The sequence below is a fragment of the Gossypium hirsutum genome, chromosome A03, assembly GCF_007990345.1.
Source record: "Gossypium hirsutum isolate 1008001.06 chromosome A03, Gossypium_hirsutum_v2.1, whole genome shotgun sequence".
NCBI classification, from domain to species: Eukaryota; Viridiplantae; Streptophyta; class Magnoliopsida; order Malvales; family Malvaceae; genus Gossypium; species Gossypium hirsutum.
In genome coordinates this window covers 1,740,783-1,760,835 of record NC_053426.1, presented here as the reverse complement: position 1 = coordinate 1,760,835, position 20,053 = coordinate 1,740,783, and the positions used below count along the sequence as shown (strand labels likewise).

The following is a 20,053-nucleotide window of genomic DNA, read 5'->3' as shown; positions in this document are numbered from 1 at the left end:
CAATATAAAGATAATAATATAGTGTTATGTATATAATTAGATACACTCTCTTTTTTTTGAATAATCTCATTTTAGATTATAATCATATATGTTCTTTTTAACACAATGTCTAGAACTACTAATAACTCTTCTCTAACCCATAAATAGGAGGATAATGCGGTTCAACGCACTCAAACCAATGTCCTCCTGCATTAGCAACAATACCCACACCAATCAAATTAAAACTTAATTAACCTTTATAGTTTTTACTTAAAAAAATCTAACTCATTCTGAAATTTTTAATAAATAAACAACAAGCAAATCTCTGTCGGAAAATGACAAAAAAAAAACAGAAACATATACTAAGAAATTATATTCGATGGTAGATAATGCAAATCCAACCCCACAAATTTACGTATAATACAGCCATAAGGAGGGAACAAAAAAAATGACCGTTGCAAACACCCAAAAAATTTATTATTAAAATTTAATCTCAATTTGTGGTACAATATAAATACCATGAAAACCAAATCTATAATCATGAAAAAGAAAATCCCAGTTTTCTTTTTTGCTTGTTTAATGCTCTATTTTAATGGAGTTTTCATCTTCATCTAGTTTCAATTCCTTTTTATTATTGTTTTACGTATGTTTTTGTTTATGTCTTGTAAGGCCGCCGTTAGTGGTGGCAACAGCAAATGGTTCTTCTTGTAATAATACTAATACAACGAGGCATCACCATAAATGGATTGGACCCATTGGTCACCGGTTGATTACGGTTGATGTTAACGGGTCGGGTCAGTTCCGGTCAGTACAAGATGCCGTTGATGCTGTACCGGAGAATAATAGAAAGAATGTTATGATCTTAATCAGCCCTGGACAATACATGTACTAATTTTTTTTTTACGTAGTAATAGATATTAAAGCACTTTAAGAATAATGTGTGGTGGTGATGGCAGAGAGAAGTTGGTGGTGCCGGCGACGAAGCCATACATAACGTTTCAAGGTGCGGGTAGAGAGACGACGTTTATTGAGTGGCACGACAGAGCTTGTGACCGTGGGTCTAATGGTCAACAGTTGCGTACTTATCAAACGGCTTCCGTTACTGTGTATGCTAATTATTTCTCTGCTAGAAATATTAGCTTCAAGGTAAATATAAAGAAAGGTTAAATTATGATTTTGGTATTGAGAATTTAATATTTTAATTTGCTATAAGTTTGTGTTTAAATAGCTAAATATTCTCATATTGGGGCTTGAACTTTTTTTTGTTTAAGTTAATTCCTAAATTCGATAATTATTATCATATTGGGGCTTGAACTTGACAATTATTCCTACATTGGGGTTTGAATTTTAGGGTTTTTAAGGAAATATCAAGGATTAACTTCGACAAAAAAGTGTTTAGGCCCTAAAGTGGGAACAATTAACAAGTCTAGGGATTAATTTTGACAAAAAAAAAGTTCACGTCCCAATATAGGAATAATTGCTAAGTTCAATGACTAACTTTGACAAAAAAAAATTCAAGCCTCAATGTGGAAATAATTGCCAAATTTAGGCCCCAAAAGTGATTTAATCCTTTTTAAAACTAGAATAGGAAACAAGGTTAACTATTTAGATTAACTAATGATATTAGAAAAGTAAATATCAAATTATGTTAGATTAAAGTATAAAAATTAGATCTTAAATTTGAATATATTAGAGGACCAAAACTATAATTTGACTAATGCGAAAACATTTCTCTTCTTAAAGTTGCAAATAAGCTTTTTTTTACGATGCACTGATAGTGTATAATTCTATGCTTTATTAATGGATATGATGATAACACATTATTAAAAATGAAGGTAAATAAATTTAACTTAGAAGATTATTGATTATGTGACCTCATCAAATTTATTAGCATCGTATAAAATTATACACCGTCAATGCATTGTACGGTATTGTAAAATATATATATAATATAGCCTGTGTAGCTAGAATTCAAACCCTAGTAACTCATCGTCTAAATTTGTAATGATGGAAAGAAAAAGTTACAATGCATTAAATCATGTAGAATACAGCACCGGCTCCGAAGCCAGGAATGCAAGGGTGGCAAGCTGTGGCGTTCCGTATTTCTGGAGACAAGGCATATTTCTCGGGGTGTGGATTCTACGGTGCACAAGACACTCTTTGCGACGATGCCGGACGTCATTATTTCAAGCAATGTTATATTGAGGGTTCCATCGACTTCATCTTCGGAAATGGCCGTTCCATGTACAAAGTAAGAACAAATATTATTTTTTCTATTTAGGTTAAAATATTATACTCTTTGTAACTTTGAAATTTAACCCTTATACTTTTTATTTCAAGAATTTAATTACTCTACTTTTCAGATTTAAAATTTTAAGTCTAGTTGTTAATATTGTTAAAATTATTTTGGCCATCGAAAATTTTTTTTAATTTCAAAATATCGTACCAACAAATTTAATTAGATAATTTTTAATAATGTTAACAATTAAACTTGAATTTTTAAATTGAAAAGTGGAGGGACTAAATTTTTAAAAATAAAATTATAATGACTAAATTCTAAATTTTTGAAAAGTATAGGGACTTATGGTGAATTTTAACCTATTATTTATTATTTATTATTATAGTGTAGGGCCAATCTGACTCTCTTATCCATAAAAGCTTTACAAAAAACAAAAGGAAAAAGAAAAGAGCTTTTCCATGTCAGAAAGTCATTCATTTTAAATTTTAAAATTTTTAGTTTATTTTCAGCTGTTTTGTTTTTGTGCCATTTGGGGTAAGAATTGTTTTATGTTTTGAGTAATTAGAGTTTATCAATTAAGGTTTTTAGATTGGATAATTTTGGGTTTTGTTATTTGAGTTTGTAACATTTAGATATTAATTGAGATATTTTAGGGTTTTATTATTTGGGTTCGAAGTTATTTTAAAATACGGATAGAATGAGTTCAATTTGTTGACTATTTATAGTCAAATTGAGATAAGTCTAGTTAAGATTCGGATTAATCCAATCAAGCTTTTGAGTTAGATAAGAATTGAGAGGTCTACTCATGTTAGGTTGAATCCAAAGGGGTCATGAAGGGGCATTGGCCCTTCCTTCGTCTAAATGGTTAAATTACCTTTTTAGTCCTTCACAAAAAAAAATTATAATTCAATTTAAGTCGTCTTAAGAAAAAAATTTATGCCTTTAGCTCAAGATTTTTTTAAATTTCCAATTTAGGGTTTAAATGTTGTTGCTTGCAATATGAGACTGAAATAAAATAGTGAGAAATGGAATGTTTTACAGGAATGTGAATTACACTCCATAGTTACGAGATTTGGATCCATAGCAGCCCATGATAGGAACTCACCAGATGAGAAAAGCGGATTTGCTTTTGTAAACTGCAGTGACGGGTACTGGCCCACTTTATGTAGGTCGAGCCATGGGTCAATACTCCAGGATTGTCTATTCTTACACCTACTTTGATAATCTCATTGCTCAAGGCGGTTGGGACGACTGGGACCATGTTAACAACCAGAATAAGTATGTCCCCTTTTCTTTCCTATGAATTCTTATATGTACATGAATGATCTAAACTCAAACTGATCTGAACTTGAAAAAGACCTCAATATGCAAATTGAAATTCAAGCTCAAAATGATCTAATCCGAACTGATTCGACTCAAAACCGTTGTTCCCTTTGATTTACAGAACAGTGTTTTTTGGAGTATATAAATGTTGGGGACCCGGAGCTGCCGCGGTTGGTGGAGTAGGAAGGGCCAAGGAACTCGACTTTAAGACAGCACATCCATTTTTAGCCAAAAGTTTTGTCAATGGGAGGCATTGGATAGCACCATGGGATGCTTAGCCCAATACTCACAACAGTCACTATAGTCTTAAGTTATTCTATTTCTTTTGCAAATTTCATTGATTCATTTCATTTTTTTTTTGCATATATTGTAATAAACATAATGTACTATTTCTCATTCAATTCATTCTTTAATATTTAATACATTTTATCTTTCGAAAGAAACCGGTGTTTTCATTTTGGTCTAATTATGATGTTAGTCCCTCGATTAGGCTAATTTGAAATAATTTGAACTTTCTACTTTTATAATATTATTAATAGATCTAAATTGATAACATAGTTTTCCACTTTTCATTGAGATTAATAACATAGTTGTTTCCACTTTTCATTGAGATTATGAGGTGAAGTTAATTTTTTTTCAATAAATTGCACCAAGCATCCTCAAACTATGACTCACATTTTAAATTGGTTCTTAAACTTTAAAACGTTCTAGTTACATCCCTAACTTTGAAGATTATATCAATCAAGTCCTTTTGCTACTAAAACAATTAATTTCACCATTAAGTGACACTTTAGATCTTATGTGGCATAATTAAAATTAAAAAAATTAAACTAAAAATAAAAACAAACCTTGTATTGAGTGAATTGCACCGAAGTTTCACTGTTTTGCTTTTTTTTCTTTTAATTTTTTTAACTTTAAGGTTTAATTTTTATTAATTTTAAATTAGGTTACACAAGATTTTATGTGTCACTTAGCGATGAAATTAACGGTTTTAGAAATGAAAAGCTTTGATTAATATAACTTCAAGAGGATGTAATTAGAATATTTTAAAATTTAAAGAGAAAGTGAGTCATTGTTTGAAAATATTTGATGCAACTTACTCTCTTCTTATTGTTCTTTGATCTTACAAAGACTACACAAAATTTTAGTCAATCATGTAAAATGTACAAGCAATAATAAATTTTAAAAAATTCTATCACTTTAACAACTAACTGTATTATCAATTTGAACCTACTAATAATATTATAAAAGTAAAAGAAACCCATTTATACCAAATTAAAATAGAACGATAAAATTTCAATTTCCAGTAAAGTAGGAGGGGCTAAAACCATGATTAGACTTTTTTTTATTTATTTAAAGAATCACCTAAGGAGCACAATTGAACCTTGGGCTACTGAACATCTTTCACAATAACCATATATAAGCTTGACAAAAAAAAAACTATGCTTGAACATTGAGTTTACAAGGATCAAATTACTTAGAAGTCAAATTACCTGATTAAAAATTGATACAAGTGTTTTAAATATGTCCAACATCAGATTCAAGCTAACATTTAACACCTAAATTAACAGCTACACTGACTAAAAGACGTATCAATAAGATATTGATAATATCGAGAATACGAATTTGAAGTCTAGGACCAATTTAAAATCGATGAAAGTACCTAAGAAATATTTGTATCATAAAGACTATATCAAATTAGTCCTATTATTAAATAGATCAATTTAGTTCCTGTATTATTAAAAATAATACAATAGGGGCTAAATTGGAATAGAGTTAATATTTTAAATTCTTTTATGGTTCTTTAAATGATATTTTTTTTTGTAATTGAATTGCAATTGAGAAAAATAATTTTCAAGATATTTTTTATATAGTAAATGTTATTTCTATTACAATTTGGACTTAATTGACTCTTTTTAATAGTATAGGGACTAAATTGATCCAGTCCCGATAATACAGAGACCTCCTACATACTTTAACCATTTAAAATTTGTGCCATAGCTCGGGAAGACATTGGCTAGTAGATTGGACAAAAGCTAGAACATTGAAAATGAATGTTCTTTTATTTCCATTATTAGATTGCTTCAAAAGAAAGGGAACTTACAGCTAGTCAAGATTCCATAAGCCGAATTCAGGAGCAAGATCTTGCACGATATCATTTGGTGGCTGGCCACATTCTTGCATTTTCTGCATGAGGTCAACGATCCAGGAGAGGTTATGAGGATCATTCTCATAAACTTCATTAAGTTCCTTTATCAGCTCGTATTGGAGGGAGTATCGTTCGTGTTCTTCTTTGCTCAAACTGGTTTTGTGCTCATCTAACCACTGTGGGTATCTTTCTTCTATTTCCTTCATCGGTCCATGAAGAATCTCTTTGGAAAAATTTTTTTGCATCACGGTCTCTACAACCGATTCCATGTCCTGATCAAAATGAAGGAATAAGTATGCATTCCCTAGCATGTGCTACTAATGAAACCTAAAACCTGTCTCAATTGATAACACACTAACACAGGCTAACAATGAATTTTAAAGCAAAACATTAACGTGCATATATTTAACCTGTCAGGAAAAAAAACCCGAGCCTCAAACTCAAACCCAAAATGACTAGAACCTAAAATTGACCCAAACCCAAAATGATCGAACTAGAAATTGACACAGAATCAAAATGATCGGTAAATTTTAAAACCTGAATTGATCTGATCCAAAACTAACCCAACAAGTTTGAAAGTTTGAGATGGAACTAAAGTAGAAAAAGGTTAATGTATGAAAATACCGGAAATGCAAAATTACACCTACAGCAAAAATCTGAATTATAATTGAGATAAACAAGGCCTTGAAAGGAAAAAAGAAAACATTCAAGTAAATATACCTGAGACCCGGCAAGCTCCTCAAACTGCTTGAACCAATCCTCCATCATTGCATCCTTACTGAGATCATCTCCGCCAAGTTTCGACATTGATGCCAATCCTTTTACAGCTTCTCTGGTCTGTTCTCTCGATTTATCAAGAGCTTCTGCAGTATGAGATTCCCTTGAAAACCTTTTGCTTTCCCTTTTTCTTGCACTTCAAGTCAGGTAATCCAATTCCTAACCTTTGAAAACTAGGTAAAGTATCAGATTCTTGCTTCTTCTCTTCATCATCCCCTCCTGCACACAAAATATAAAGCTACATATTTGGCAGAAATTTCACAAACACTAAAATATGTAGCTTTTGAGGGAGGAAATAGAAGAAATGGATTTTAGCTTGGGGGGAAAAATTGGACTTGAAACAAAAAGGGATATTGAGAGAAAAATAAAAAAAATAAAGGGATGAAATTTATCGATATATATGTATACATATAAAAGTACATGTAAAGAGACATGAGGAGGCTACCTTTGAGGACGAGGGGTAAGGTTGAGATTCTGGAAATCATCCAAAGCATCTGAGATAAAAAGGGTTCAAACTTCAGAGGTTTAAGAAAAACAATTAAAACAAAGATTAAAGACAGAGAATCATAGTACCATGAAGTAGGTCTATATATCATCAGGTTGAGCTCAAGCAGCCTTCATTTGCCTTAAGGTCAGAAATTATCACCAGCAACTTCAAGTGAAAATCCAGGAAGTTGAGAAGCATGTTGCAAAGATTGAGCGACCAACAGGAATAGTCTGCTTCCTCATCGCCAAGCATACCAATGAAATTCTAAACTCATGGAAAACCTTGTTGATATTTTTGAGAAGAGTCACCACCAAATACACAAAAAAAAACATGGTTCACAAGCTGCTCTGAAAGTGTGAAAATGAATTCAGTGATTGCAGGCGGTTGCCTCTCTATTCCACTTAATCTTTATCTTGGCATCAAATTTACATTCCTTTAAAATGATGGCTTTTTGAATTTCATGTGCGCAGGTTGGCCTACTTGAGCTGTGTTTCTCAAAGCAAGAGGTTGACTCTGTTGGGTGCCTTCATTCTCACTTTAGTTGCTCAGTAAACTGAAATTTAGATAAAATAACTATAGAAAACCTATATAGCAGGTGGAGTAAAAACAATGAACTATACTTGGTTATTTGTATTGTTAAATCTTGATCATTATTTACCAATTCGGCTGTGAAAGAATCTTTTTTGAGCCTTTTCTGCATTGTTTTTGTACTTTTGCTTCATTTTCCCTTTCTGATTCACTTCAACAAGCTTTATTCAAATACAGGGTGGTTCATTGTTACTAAGGTTACAACTAGCTAGAGATAACAATAAGACTCGGGTTTTGGGGCAGGTACATTAGCTTATACTAAAGCATTTCAATGATGCAGCTCCTACCATTTCATTACGAAGCTCTAGTAAAATAACAATAAAAATTGGCTCGATAATATTAAAATTACCTGAAGAATGCAAAAGAATGACAGTAATAGAAACATAAAAGAGACGTTGCGTACCTAGTAAACGTTCATATTCACTGTGAAACTTCCTCTTTATTGTTTGACAATCTTCACAATGCCTGCCTTATCTCATAAGTTGGTTGATCTTCTTCATTCACTGCCAATAGGTTCACTAACATGACTACTGTTAATGAATCAGCAGAAAATCCTTTATTTACCATTTCATGAAGAATTTTCATAGCTTTAGACAAGTAATTTCTTTGAAGGAAACCCCGAATTGTAATATTGTAAGAGATGTTATTCGGAAAACAATCATCTTCTTCCATCTTCTTGAAAAGATCATATGCTTTTTCAGGTAGTCCTTCATTGCAAAGTCCCTTGATCATTATGTTATATGTCGGTAGACTAGGCTTTAAACCAATAGCAAAGACGTGTGAAAAGAGTCTTGTTGCAGCTTCGAAATGCTTGGCTTCGATCAAGCCATCAAGTAGGATATTATAGTGGAAAATATAGGGTTCTAACTCATTGTTTTGCATTGCATGAAATAGTTCTAATGCCACATCAATTTGACCATTTTTGAATAAACCATCTAGCAAAACTGAGTAAGTAATACGATTTGGAACTTGACCACAAGCACGCATATTCTCGTAGAGTTTTTCTGCATCTGAAAGCCTCCCTACTTGGAACATGCAACCCATAAGAGTAGTGTATGTAGCAACGTCGGGAGCCAGCCCTTTCCGAGTCATTTCATGAAAGAGCTCTAGCGCTTTATCTACCTTGTTAGTTTTACAGTATCCATTGATCATGATATTGTAACTAAATACATTACGTTCACATCCAAGATTAACCATCGAGTCAAAAACCTTTCTAGCCTCACTCAATTCACCCTGCAAACAATACCTGTTTATCAATTCACTATAGGTGATAACATTAGGCCAAACCCCTTTACGAGTCATCATTGCAACCACACCTAGAGCCTCAGAAATTTTCCCTTCTTTACAAAATCCACCAACCAATATATTAAAAGTCACAACATTCAGTTTCAAATCGTTCCTCTCCATTTCCTCGAGTAATCTCTTCACCTCACTCCAATTTCCCAAACTACACATCGCCCGAATTAGCGAACTGTAAGTAACAACATCCAGTTGAATACCATTGCCCTTCATTTCATCCACAATGTCCAAAGCCTCTGATACATACTTATTCTTACAAAGGCAATCTATAACAGAAGTATACGCCACTAAATCAAGCCTGAAACCCCTTTCTTTCATCTCCCTCAACATTCTAACAGCGCCATCACTATTACCCATTTTACAATATCCATTAACCATTATCGTATATACATACAAATCCGGTCGAAACCCCATTAAAACCATCTCATCAAACAACTTACCAGCTTGACCAACTTTACCTTGAGTACAAAACCCTTTAATCAAAGTAGAGCAAGTAACTAAATTCAATCTATAACCAAGCTTCAACATTTTTCCAAAAACTGAAAATCCGAAATTGACGCAATTCGAAAGACAGAAACAATTCATCAAAATATTAAGAGTATAAACATCATGTCTTATCCCCAACAATTCCATTTGTTTACAAAGAGAAACAACAATGGCATAATGTTTCATTCCCACAATAGAACCTAATAGTTTATTGAATTCAACAATACATGGCTTGGGAGAAACATGGGTCATTTTATTAAACAAAGTAAGGGCATCAACGATGTTATGAAACTCATACCTTTTTCTATTTCCTTTCTTGGATGAATTTGTGGCGCTGTATACGCCATTAAAAGAAGAAGAAGAAGAAGAAGAAGAGGACGACGAGGAGGAGGAGTTGGTTTTTATATGAAGAAGTGAATAATGGTTACCGATTTGATGAAAACGAGGAAGAACAGTTTTGTGCAGCTTGCACTTCATTATCATGGAGGGGATTTAGCGGCTACCAATTTGAGGGCCGGCAGGTTTCGGCTTTTGGGGGGTTGGGGTGATAGTGGTTTGCTTCTGGTTTTTAATTGTGAGTCCTAAACTTTTGAATAAGCCCCAAAACTATTTTTAAATTCAGCTCCAAATTCCAAATTTTCCCATTGGCTAAAATTTTGGAAAAGCCCCTAAACTATGGTACTTTATTTATATAAGTCCCTATTTAATTTTTTTTAACCCCTAAATAAGCCTATATAAGTTAACTTTATTAATTTGTGAGCGTAAAATTAGATATTAGTTAAAGTTAAGGATTCGTCGGAATTTTTTTAGGTAATGATTAAATAATTTTTTTAACATAGTAAATTATATTATTATTATGAAGATATTTTTATATTTTTGAATTTTAACTTAATCATTGTTTTACAAAGTAAACTATATTATTATGGGGATATTTTTATTTTTTGAGATAAATCTTAAAATTATACACGAACTTTGATTTAATTTGTAATTATGTACATGAACTTTAATTTGGTGTAGTTATACACGTGAAACTTTAATTATAGTTTATGCAGATACTTGAAACTTTAATTTTGATTTAACCATATACATTTAAAGAAATAAATACATCAATTTATTTTTATATTTGATAAATATAATTATTTATGTATTTAATATATAAACATAAAATGATGCTACAACAATAATTATGTTAATAATTTACAAGAATTGGATCAAATCAAAATATCATGTATACAATTATTAGTTCATATATAGTTTAGGGATTTATCCCTTATCCTTTTATATCTTTTAAAAATGATGTTTTTACATCTTTTATATAAAAAATTTGAAGAAGAATACTCGCATTTCATTTCATTTATCACAAATACTTTTTATATTTTATCATTTGAATATTCTTTGACCAAATTATAAACAAATATAGTATTAATGTACTATAAAAGGCCTATTCCAAGGAGTATGTACATTGAAGTTATTTTTGGTTGTAAAATAAAATCCACGTATGGGTAGCATTTTGATATTTAAAACTATAATATAATATTTGTATCATATTGCTTTGTCCTCAACACAATATTTCCATTCTTCAACAAATGAACAAATGCTGTACAAATGATGCCTACTCTTAAGGCATTTGTTTCTTTTTTTAGTAACCAAAAAACAAATATAAATAGCCAGCTGGAAATACATGTAAAAAAAAACAACCCTATTAATACAATTAAATAAGACTCCATTTGATTGATTTCATGCTTTTGTTTCTTTTGCTATCTGTTTCTTGTTTCCCTTTCTATCCAAAAATTTACCAACCAAATGAAACCTAAGAAAATTACCTGAAAAATATCAAAATACAAATGCTGAAAAAGGGGGAGGGTAAAGAGGGTTAAAAAGTTAAGACTGGTGCATGCTGCCATTGTTGTATATGCTCGGAAATATCGTATTCGGATCCAAGGAACAAAACTTTTTGATATTTACATCGTCGACGAATCTTCAGGTCAAAGTTCCACCTCATGTAGTTGTTCATCTCCAAAACTACCATTAGCTGGACCAGGCATGAACGATGGTGGAGGTTTTCCCGGTGCTTCTCCTGAAGGTCTTATTTCGGGTTTACTAGGAGGACTTAATGGATCATCAAAGTTGCCTCCACTCCACGAGACTGTTCGTCGTGAGTGTGGTGATGGATAGGCATTGGTATTTGTTGTAATGACTTCTTGAGGGATGTTATCCATGCTTGGGAACCTTGGCCTAGTCACTGCCGGCAGAGTTCTGGGAGATTGACAAAAGTCATTGACACTAGAAGTGGAAGTGGGAGTGCTGGGATTATTGTTAGTAGCATTCTCTTCTTGTGCATTTTCAGTAATTGCCTCCATTGATTGTTCGCTCATTGTTGTTGATATGGGCATGGGAATAAAGAACTTTGCATTTGCGGCTGCAGCAGGTTTAACGGAGGAAACAGCAGGTGACTGAAATAAATTCACTTGGCCACCACTTCCTTTGTTGAAAGTGTCCACATACCTGTCGAGAGATCATAATGGCATAGGGAAATCAAATGAAAAACGTAAATATTACCCAGGTCTATTGAAATCCTACATTTACTACCTTATCATACTTTTTGACATCCATTTCCCTTTTAGCCTATTTTCCACCAAGTTTGTTCCATAGCATCATTCAAATGCAATAATGGGCATTGCTAAAAAGTAAAACTTTAGAAGTACCTTGCTCGAACACCCATCCGTCCACGAGCTGAGAATTGATTGGAGCTTGTAGGAATGGGAGGGATCCCGGAAGCATGTTCTATTGGGGTTGGATTTCGGAATTTTGGGCTTCCATTAGGCGGCGAACTTTCACTCTTCAATGTAGAGTTCAAGTTGTAATCAGATGTTCCATTCTGGAATGAAGCAGTGGTTGGAGGTGGTGGCAAGGCTGGTTCTTCGGCCAGAGGTTCAGCACCTTCCTCCACCCATCTCTTAAGTTTTTCATCATAGTAGAATTTGTTCTTTTCACCTAGCTTAGCCTTCAGATAACGACGCAAATTAAATTAAATTAAATTAAATTAGTTCGACAGTAAGTAAAAGGAATTACCTGTTTATCAGGGCGAGGTCTTAAGACTAACCCAAAAGTTTTCTGGAAAAGCCGTGAGCCAAAACTAAAACGAGAAAAGCGAGATGCCCCTGCTGAGACTGATTGTTTGCCTTGTTCATTGGATGGTCCTGTTTCTTTTGATGAATCAACCTGATCCCATTAAATATCAATAAGATGCACAAGCAGCTAATAGAAAATATATTTTCAAGTGAAGGTAGCTGTGAACCTGTCTTGTTGTTCTGCCAATGTCTGGCTCTGAAACACTTCTATTATGCATTGTCATTTTACCATCAGCCCCCCTACCCGCCCAATCATTTATAGGTTCCATTGAAGATGAGGGCATCAAAGATGACATAGCCATTGTTGATTGGCTAGCTGAGACTCTTGGCCCGGTTTGTTGGTTGAAATGGTCATTAACTTGGGAATTTCCATTTGATGCTGATGTAGGAGGTGGTGGTAGACCCCCCACAACTCGATGCGCAGTGCTATCAAAAAAGTTTAGCAACTTACCAACTAATTTTACTGGAGCCAAGTTCGTAGCATATCCCCCCTGCAAAAGCAAAGCCCAATATTAACAGAGAGAAGATATTGATGAGAAAGCATAAACCGAGAAGCTAAAACTTACCTGTTGATGGATTCTTATCCTCTCTTCAAGAGATAAAACTAAATGTTTCCAAGTTTCTACCTCAGGCACTCGACTAGTTTTCAGAGATTTTACTACGGCTTGACAGTACCTGAACTAGCCTTGTTATGTTAACAATTTGAATGAAATGTATGTTCAGAAATCAAATGCAAACAACTTAAACATGCTTACTTTAATGAATCTGAAACTTTTCCAACTTCAGCCAGCATGTGCGCATAAATAAGTTTGTATGGCTGAAATGGTAGCAAGACAAACTGAGAGTTCCCCAGCACCTTTGAATATTCATATAACTCAGTCCTCTGTGAAATAAACAAGAACAGAGATTTTGAAAGGCATAAGTGACAGGGTGATGTCTTAAAAATTACACACTAAAAAATGAGAACCTTGCCCATCCATGAACAGCTGGGATTTGGCATTATATACAATCAGTTACAAGAGATGGCTTTACCATAGAAATAAAAAATTATACAAATTTCACGAAGAGAGAGAGATGCAGAGACTGCACAGTGAAGATTGATATTCCATTTACATTTCCCCCAACTAGGAAAAAACCATCCTCAACTACACAGTAAAACAGTCATAAAGAGGGGATAAACTCTAGTAAACATGCTAAAGTACCAATACCATGCTTGACATATAGTTAATAACACAATGATTAAGGACCAAAATAATTTGAGGAGCACCTGGATAGCCTCTGGACTAGCATAGGTTCGGGGAAACTTCCAGTGGTCTGCTCCAATAAGACAAAGTCTAGCACTACCTGAATATGACTCAAAGTTTGCTTCCGCAACTAAATAACAGACGTGTGCTGCCGTTATCTGGATTAGAACTCTCGAGTAAGAGGCATTTTATAAACATTTAAGGATAAAAAAATATGTAAGTGTGCTATCCAAAAGTGAGAAAATGAGGCTAGAATAGAAATAATGTACCTCACTCCTTTCCTTCCACAGGCAATCTCCAAGATGGATAATTACAAGCTCATCATCTTTGGTTCTATTTGCAGTTATTACGGCCAAATTCTCTTCCCAATCATCAAGCATTAAATTAGTCCTTACCTGCCCATAAAAAAGGAGAAGCAAGGGAATTCAGCTGCTTACAGGTTACAGCAAAAGTAGTCCTATTAATTTGACTTCAAATATATGGACGTCACATGAGAAGAAACATGTGGTCAAATGAAATTTTAGATGAAACAAAAGTAACAGGCAGTAGCAGAATGAAGCATGAATTCTCCACAACTAACTTACACTTCTTTCCAATAGCATTGCATGATCATTCCAAAAAGGTATACAAAGAACAGAAGCATCAGAAGTATGTGTAAAACAATCCTTTTAACCTATTTCGTTCTTCTTGTGGGTAACCACTTCACCACACAGGCATATATTTTTCTTAGGTCTTTTATTGAAGAATCAAAAAATAATCAGATCATTTATTTGTCTTAATACCTCTTTGGTAGAAAATTTTCCTCCCTGAAAAATAACGAATTAGAATTAAATTCCATGCACCAATATATTACCTCTGCATGCTGTTGAGACAAATCCATGCCATCAATTGTGGAACCTGTGGAAAAAACATCTGCCGGTTGCCCTGCAATTAGCAGGCATAATGTCCGTAAAGGAGACCCTGCTACCAGCTGATGAAGTGCCATTTGCTTAATAGTATCAATGTAGAACTACAATGACCCAAAGTCACCGCCAAGAACCAATGGTAAAAAAGAGAGATTGCAGCTTCAGTCAAACCTTCCTCAACATGAAAATAAGAGTATGTCACAGACAATTTAATGAACAAAAACACAAACCTGTTCACCAAGTTGCGACGCGAGAACAAGTGCAGGTCCCCACAACTGACCCTCTTGTGCATGCTGTAGAGCCTCTTTCTTTCTACCAGAAACCAGAAGATTCTGCACCTCAATTGCAGTTGCCTATAACATATATTAAAAATAACTGAGAAAATAAGACAAAAGCAGTCTGTAATGATAAAAATAGTAAAGTATAGTTGATGGCATACCCGAACATGTCCTTCAGAAGGCAATAGCTGCAAGCAGTGGCTAAGAGCACCATAAGATGCGTCCTTCCTCTTTGCAGATGCAAAGAGTTTAGCAACTGCTGATTCTGGAGTATCAGTCTCCTATAAATGGGTGCATGCCAATAAGAATGAAATACAATATAACACACAAAAGAAAGCAGAGACGGACAAAAACAGTCTCACTTCATTGTATATGAAAAAACCTCCAATGAATAGTTATTTCTTGAGTTGTATGCGAGAAAGCCTAAGATCATTAGATTGAATGAAAAGAAAAAGGACAAGCATCTTTACAAGATACAATTAAAGCGAAAATGAAAACTTTTAAGGAAAGTGAAACCTCATTGTTAATAAAAAAAGAAGGTTAAAATTACAATAAAAGTATTTACCTTCAATAGAGTGTCAGAGCCGAAAGGAGACCGAAGTTTTCCATAATGCTGACAAGCTATTTTAAGCAATGAGAGAAGCATTCTCATATTTTCACCTTTTCCGTAGTCCATGTTAGGTGATTCACAGCTGGCAATTCGGTCATCAATCCATTTGCTCAAGTCTTTATTGCTTACATTTCCACCAACCAATGGACCAGGGAAGGATTTTTGGCACAGAGTATTAAAATAATCACAGGCTGCTGGTGCAGCAGCGGAAACACTTGTGTTTGAATTGACAACTTCCAAAATATTGAGAACAGAAATAGAGGCTCCCACAGAATCCTTCAAATAAACATAATCATACAACATTAGCATTTAGAATAATTAATATTTACAGCAAGAGCATCATGTTTGGTACTTAAAACTCAATAAGGGATCCCCTGGCTACAAAACCATGATTTAGACCCTCAATCAATAAAGATATATTTTCTGGAAACTAGAACAAGAGACACAACTTCATACTATTTCTTACTTCCATCAGCTTCTACTAAATAAATTATATTATAAAGTAGTCTAACCTGGGTAACAAATGACGAGTTTTGCAGAGGACTACTATCCTTCATTATAATGAGTTTTCCACCAAACCCAAAACTAACAAGTGCATGTGGAGGACGGCCAGCAGATGATCTCCCTGTGTTGGAAGCATAAGGAAATGGCTGGCTACTCTGAAGCGCCTGCTGGGCAACATTAACAGATTTTTGGCTTCCATAGAAATCATTTGAGAAATTCACTTGCTCATTTTGCTTTAAATTTGTCTGGATAAACTGGTTGTTGAAGCTTTCACTAGGAAGAAAGCTTTGCAACCCAGTAACCCCATTGGCCTCAGTATGAACCTGATTAGCACTATTGACAGACTGAGCTTCCTGCAGAGAATTATAGGATGACTGGAAGTTACTTGCATTGTTGTTCACAGGCATATTCAAACCAAAAGATGTATCTGATTGCTTGTTCACATCAAAGCTTGAAAGTGCCCCACTATTGGCAGCAGTCCCAGGCTGCCACATATTGAAACCTTGACTTTTATAAGTACCATAGGAGTCACTCCAATTATGATGTCCACCAGGGCTTCCAAGGCCTAGTGACCCATAATTATCACCTTGTCCATGTTCACCATACATACTAGAAGTATCAGTTTGAGAATTCTGAACAGTAGAAGCAAATCCATTTTGATTTTGCTGACCATCATCTTGAACAGTTGACTGAACAGAGGCATTATAGCTGTCAAGTGCAAACCACTGTTGAGCAATTAAGTCGTAGTAATAACCAGGGTATTGAGGGTCAAAAATCATATGTTCTGGATAACCATTATTCACTTGTGAAACCTGATTCCAGTCTGCCACATTCTCCGTGGCACCACGCTCTAAGGTTGTCATAGTCCCCGCAAAAGACTGAACCGTCTGTTGCAAATAAGAAGCCTCCGCTTTCACATCTGTGTTCCAACTGCCATCACCAACTGAACTGTCCACGTGATAGCACTGCCCAGAATTTGCATCATACTTCCACCCTGGATACATTTTCTCCCAATAGTCAATGCTATACAAATCTTGCTCATTTCCATTATTTGCAGCAGAAGCTTCATAAACTTGATCATGGCTGCCATCATGATACTGCTGGTAAGTACTAGCTGAATTATGATCTACAAAACTCGTTTTTGCAATTTCACCTGCTTCAGATGGGAAAACCCCTGTGGGATTCTCCCCTAAATCAGTGAAAAAATCGGAATAATGACCGAACCCATGCACCCCATTCTCGTTAGAATCAGCAAAAAGTGAATTCCATCCTACTTCCTTAACCCCAGAATTCTTAGATCCAACATTCTCACCTAAATCCTGATTGAATCCAGCCTCCGACAGTTCTCCTTCTAGGAGATGATCAGTCGTTTCGACCACACTATTATCAAACCCCAATGAATCATTTGGCTCATTAACTACGGGTACATTGGCCAGTGCTGGACCTGTATCCACAGGATCTTTTTCCTTTACAGCATGACTATCAACCTCTTCATCACCGGAATCTTCTCCCATTGATAAATTGGAAAAGCCTTTAGTATCATCGGAATCAATACTCTCCGTGAATTTAGGAACGGTGGGACCCATACTGTCATCATCATCATCATCAACTAACTTATCAAAAAAATCTTCATCCGTGTGATCCTCCACCTGGAATGGAGGATTCGAAGCCATCGAACCAAATTGAAAGAAAAGAAAAAAAAAACGCTAACGAGCTAAAATGCCAAAGAAAACCCTAACGATCTAACAACAGAATCAAAATAAACAAACAAACAAAAAACCGCTTTAATATATAGAAAAAAATTAACGAAAAGTGTAATTATAAAGAAATATCTTCGCAATTCGAGCTGGAAACTGTTATGTAGGCATCGAGATCCAACTGCTAAACGCCGCAATCAGATGATAATACATCAGAAACGAACCAGCAAGATCTAGGGATTTTGAGATCTCTGCAATCCTAATACAATAAAATTCAACTTCAAATTACAAAAAAGAACCGAATAAATAAATAAAAATTGAAACAAAAACTTAACGCATTAAATTCAAAAACAATAAGAGAAACCTAATGAATACTAAAAATAATCAAATCGAAATACAACAAATTAAATAACTTACAAATTCAGGCGAAAACCTGTGTAGTTACAACAAAAAAATTTAAAAGGGAAGAGAAAAATAGAGAGCTTGATTCGTATCAGCCAAAGCCAAAGAGAGAAAACGTTGTTTTTGTTTTTTTGTTTTTGGAGGAAACTATTTTTTTCCTCTTTTGTTTTTTTTTTCTTTTTTTTTTCAGATGTGGAGTGTGTTAATTATTATTGGGGTAACTGCGCGAAGATCCTCAAATTATGGGTTAAATTGTTAAATTGATCTTTAATTTCAATAGGCTTCAATTGGAACCTCAAAGTCAGTATGTTGTTCCAATCAGACCCTTGCATATAAGGGTGAGCAAAAGTCAGTTAAAACCCACTTAATTGACTTGTTTGGTTTTTTTGGTTTTGATTAAGATGTTTATATTGGTTATATCGATTAAGGGCTCGATTAGAATGATTAAGTCTATTTTTACCGGTTTATTGAAATTCATAATCGAATCAACCAATTTAATCTGCTTAATATATTTATAATATATAATTTTTTAAATTTATTTGAAAATAATTAAAACCAAGAAGGGTTTGTTAATTATTTATGAAAAACCAACCGAAACAATCAAATTTGTATGGATTGATAAATAAATTTTCACATTTTAGATCCAAGCCAACATTTAATATAAAATTTGAAGGCTAGACCAAAAGAAAAACCTAATTAGAAAATATTTTAATTTAAGGACTCAATTGGAATATTTTGAAATTTAAAGACTACTTTAAAATTTAACTCATAATTTGAGAATTTTTATGCAATTATCCCTATTAACGTTTTTATGCAATTACCCAAATTAAGTAAAAAAAAAACTTGCAAGCCAAATGTCCGAATCCACTCTATACGTAAACTGTAAATTTTGTAAAAATAAAAAAATAAAAAAATGATTATAATTGTAATAAAAAGACATTTTATTTTATCCAATAAAAAAAACAATATTGTCTGAATTGGCATAAAAATATTTACGTGTATAATTTTTATTCTAGTAATTAATTTTTGTTATTAAAGTGATCTTGCATAAAAAAAGTGATCTTGCATTGCTTTAAAAATAAATAAAAAATTAAAATTAAAGCTTTTTTAACTATTTTTTATTTTTTTATAAAATTTTCAACTACTATTAATTCGAATAATTTAAAATTATCAATGTATTTTAATTTAATAATTTAATTAATTATTTAATGATATATAAATTCAAATGATTAATTTATTTATGATGATAAATTCTAGTTATTAATTTCAAAAACAGCTTTTTAATTAGTTGAGTTGTTTAGCTTGGAGAGTTGGGACATCATAATTTTTCTAGCCATCCAATTTTGTGGAGAAAAATATAGGGACAATTTTTACCCACACCCTTGAAACTTGATCCTAATTAATCTCTAGTCCACTAAATTGTTAAGCGATGTTAACAGAAATTATAGAATTATTAGGAAAACCATACACTTGTAACCTTCAAACCTTAATAACTTATAGTAAATAAGTACAATTTTGATAATTTGTTCTAGAAATTAATAAACCAAATTTAAATACAGTTTATTTTCAATTCTGTTTTTTTTTCTAAATCAAAATATTGTGTAATGATGATTTGTGTTTTTTTAAAAACCAACAGAACGGAAATAGTATCGTGTAAAATTTAAGTAAAAGTATTGTGAAAGTCTTTTGTACTAAAAATTGGATAAATTAATTTTTGCATGTTAGATAAATGAACAAATTGGACATTTTTATTAAAAAATTCATTTATTTTTACTTTTAAAAACTGGTGGAGGTAGAAGAACTAAGACAATTACATGTATACTTATCCATGGGCCAAGAAGGCCCACCCGAAAACTAAGAGAGTTTGAGTAAAAATATATTGCCCAAAAATGGAATTGGACAAAAAATAAGGGCCGTTTTCTAAACGGGTCAGGCCTCGAGGTAAACTTTTTTTG

General features: G+C 33.4%; 2 protein-coding genes and 2 pseudogenes across 2 annotated transcripts; 1 reads left to right on the top strand and 3 right to left on the bottom strand.

The window, feature by feature from the left end:
• Positions 1-519: 519 nt before the first annotated feature.
• On the top strand, positions 520-3,963 carry LOC107942530 (probable pectinesterase 68; annotated as a pseudogene).
• Positions 3,964-5,585: 1,622 nt separating this feature from the next.
• LOC121223543 (peroxisome biogenesis protein 19-2-like) lies at positions 5,586-9,910 on the bottom strand (annotated as a pseudogene).
• On the bottom strand, positions 7,999-9,804 carry LOC107942533 (pentatricopeptide repeat-containing protein At1g63330). The gene has a single exon (XM_016876226.1). It carries the CDS (start codon positions 9,802-9,804, stop codon positions 7,999-8,001), a length of 1,806 nt encoding a protein of 601 aa, XP_016731715.1.
• A 1,119-nt stretch (positions 9,911-11,029) lies between the features above and the next one.
• On the bottom strand, positions 11,030-18,276 carry LOC121223538 (protein transport protein SEC16B homolog). Its single transcript, XM_041105230.1, has 14 exons — positions 18,114-18,276; positions 16,008-17,955; positions 15,451-15,771; positions 15,047-15,166; positions 14,838-14,960; positions 14,556-14,711; positions 13,972-14,097; positions 13,726-13,860; positions 13,214-13,341; positions 13,025-13,133; positions 12,626-12,949; positions 12,400-12,549; positions 12,033-12,331; positions 11,030-11,832 (listed from the first exon to the last, which is right to left on the bottom strand). Exons 2-14 carry the CDS (start codon positions 17,670-17,672, stop codon positions 11,313-11,315), a joined length of 4,176 nt encoding a protein of 1,391 aa, XP_040961164.1. The 5' UTR covers positions 17,673-17,955; positions 18,114-18,276; the 3' UTR covers positions 11,030-11,312.
• Between the last annotated feature and the right edge of the window lie 1,777 nt (positions 18,277-20,053).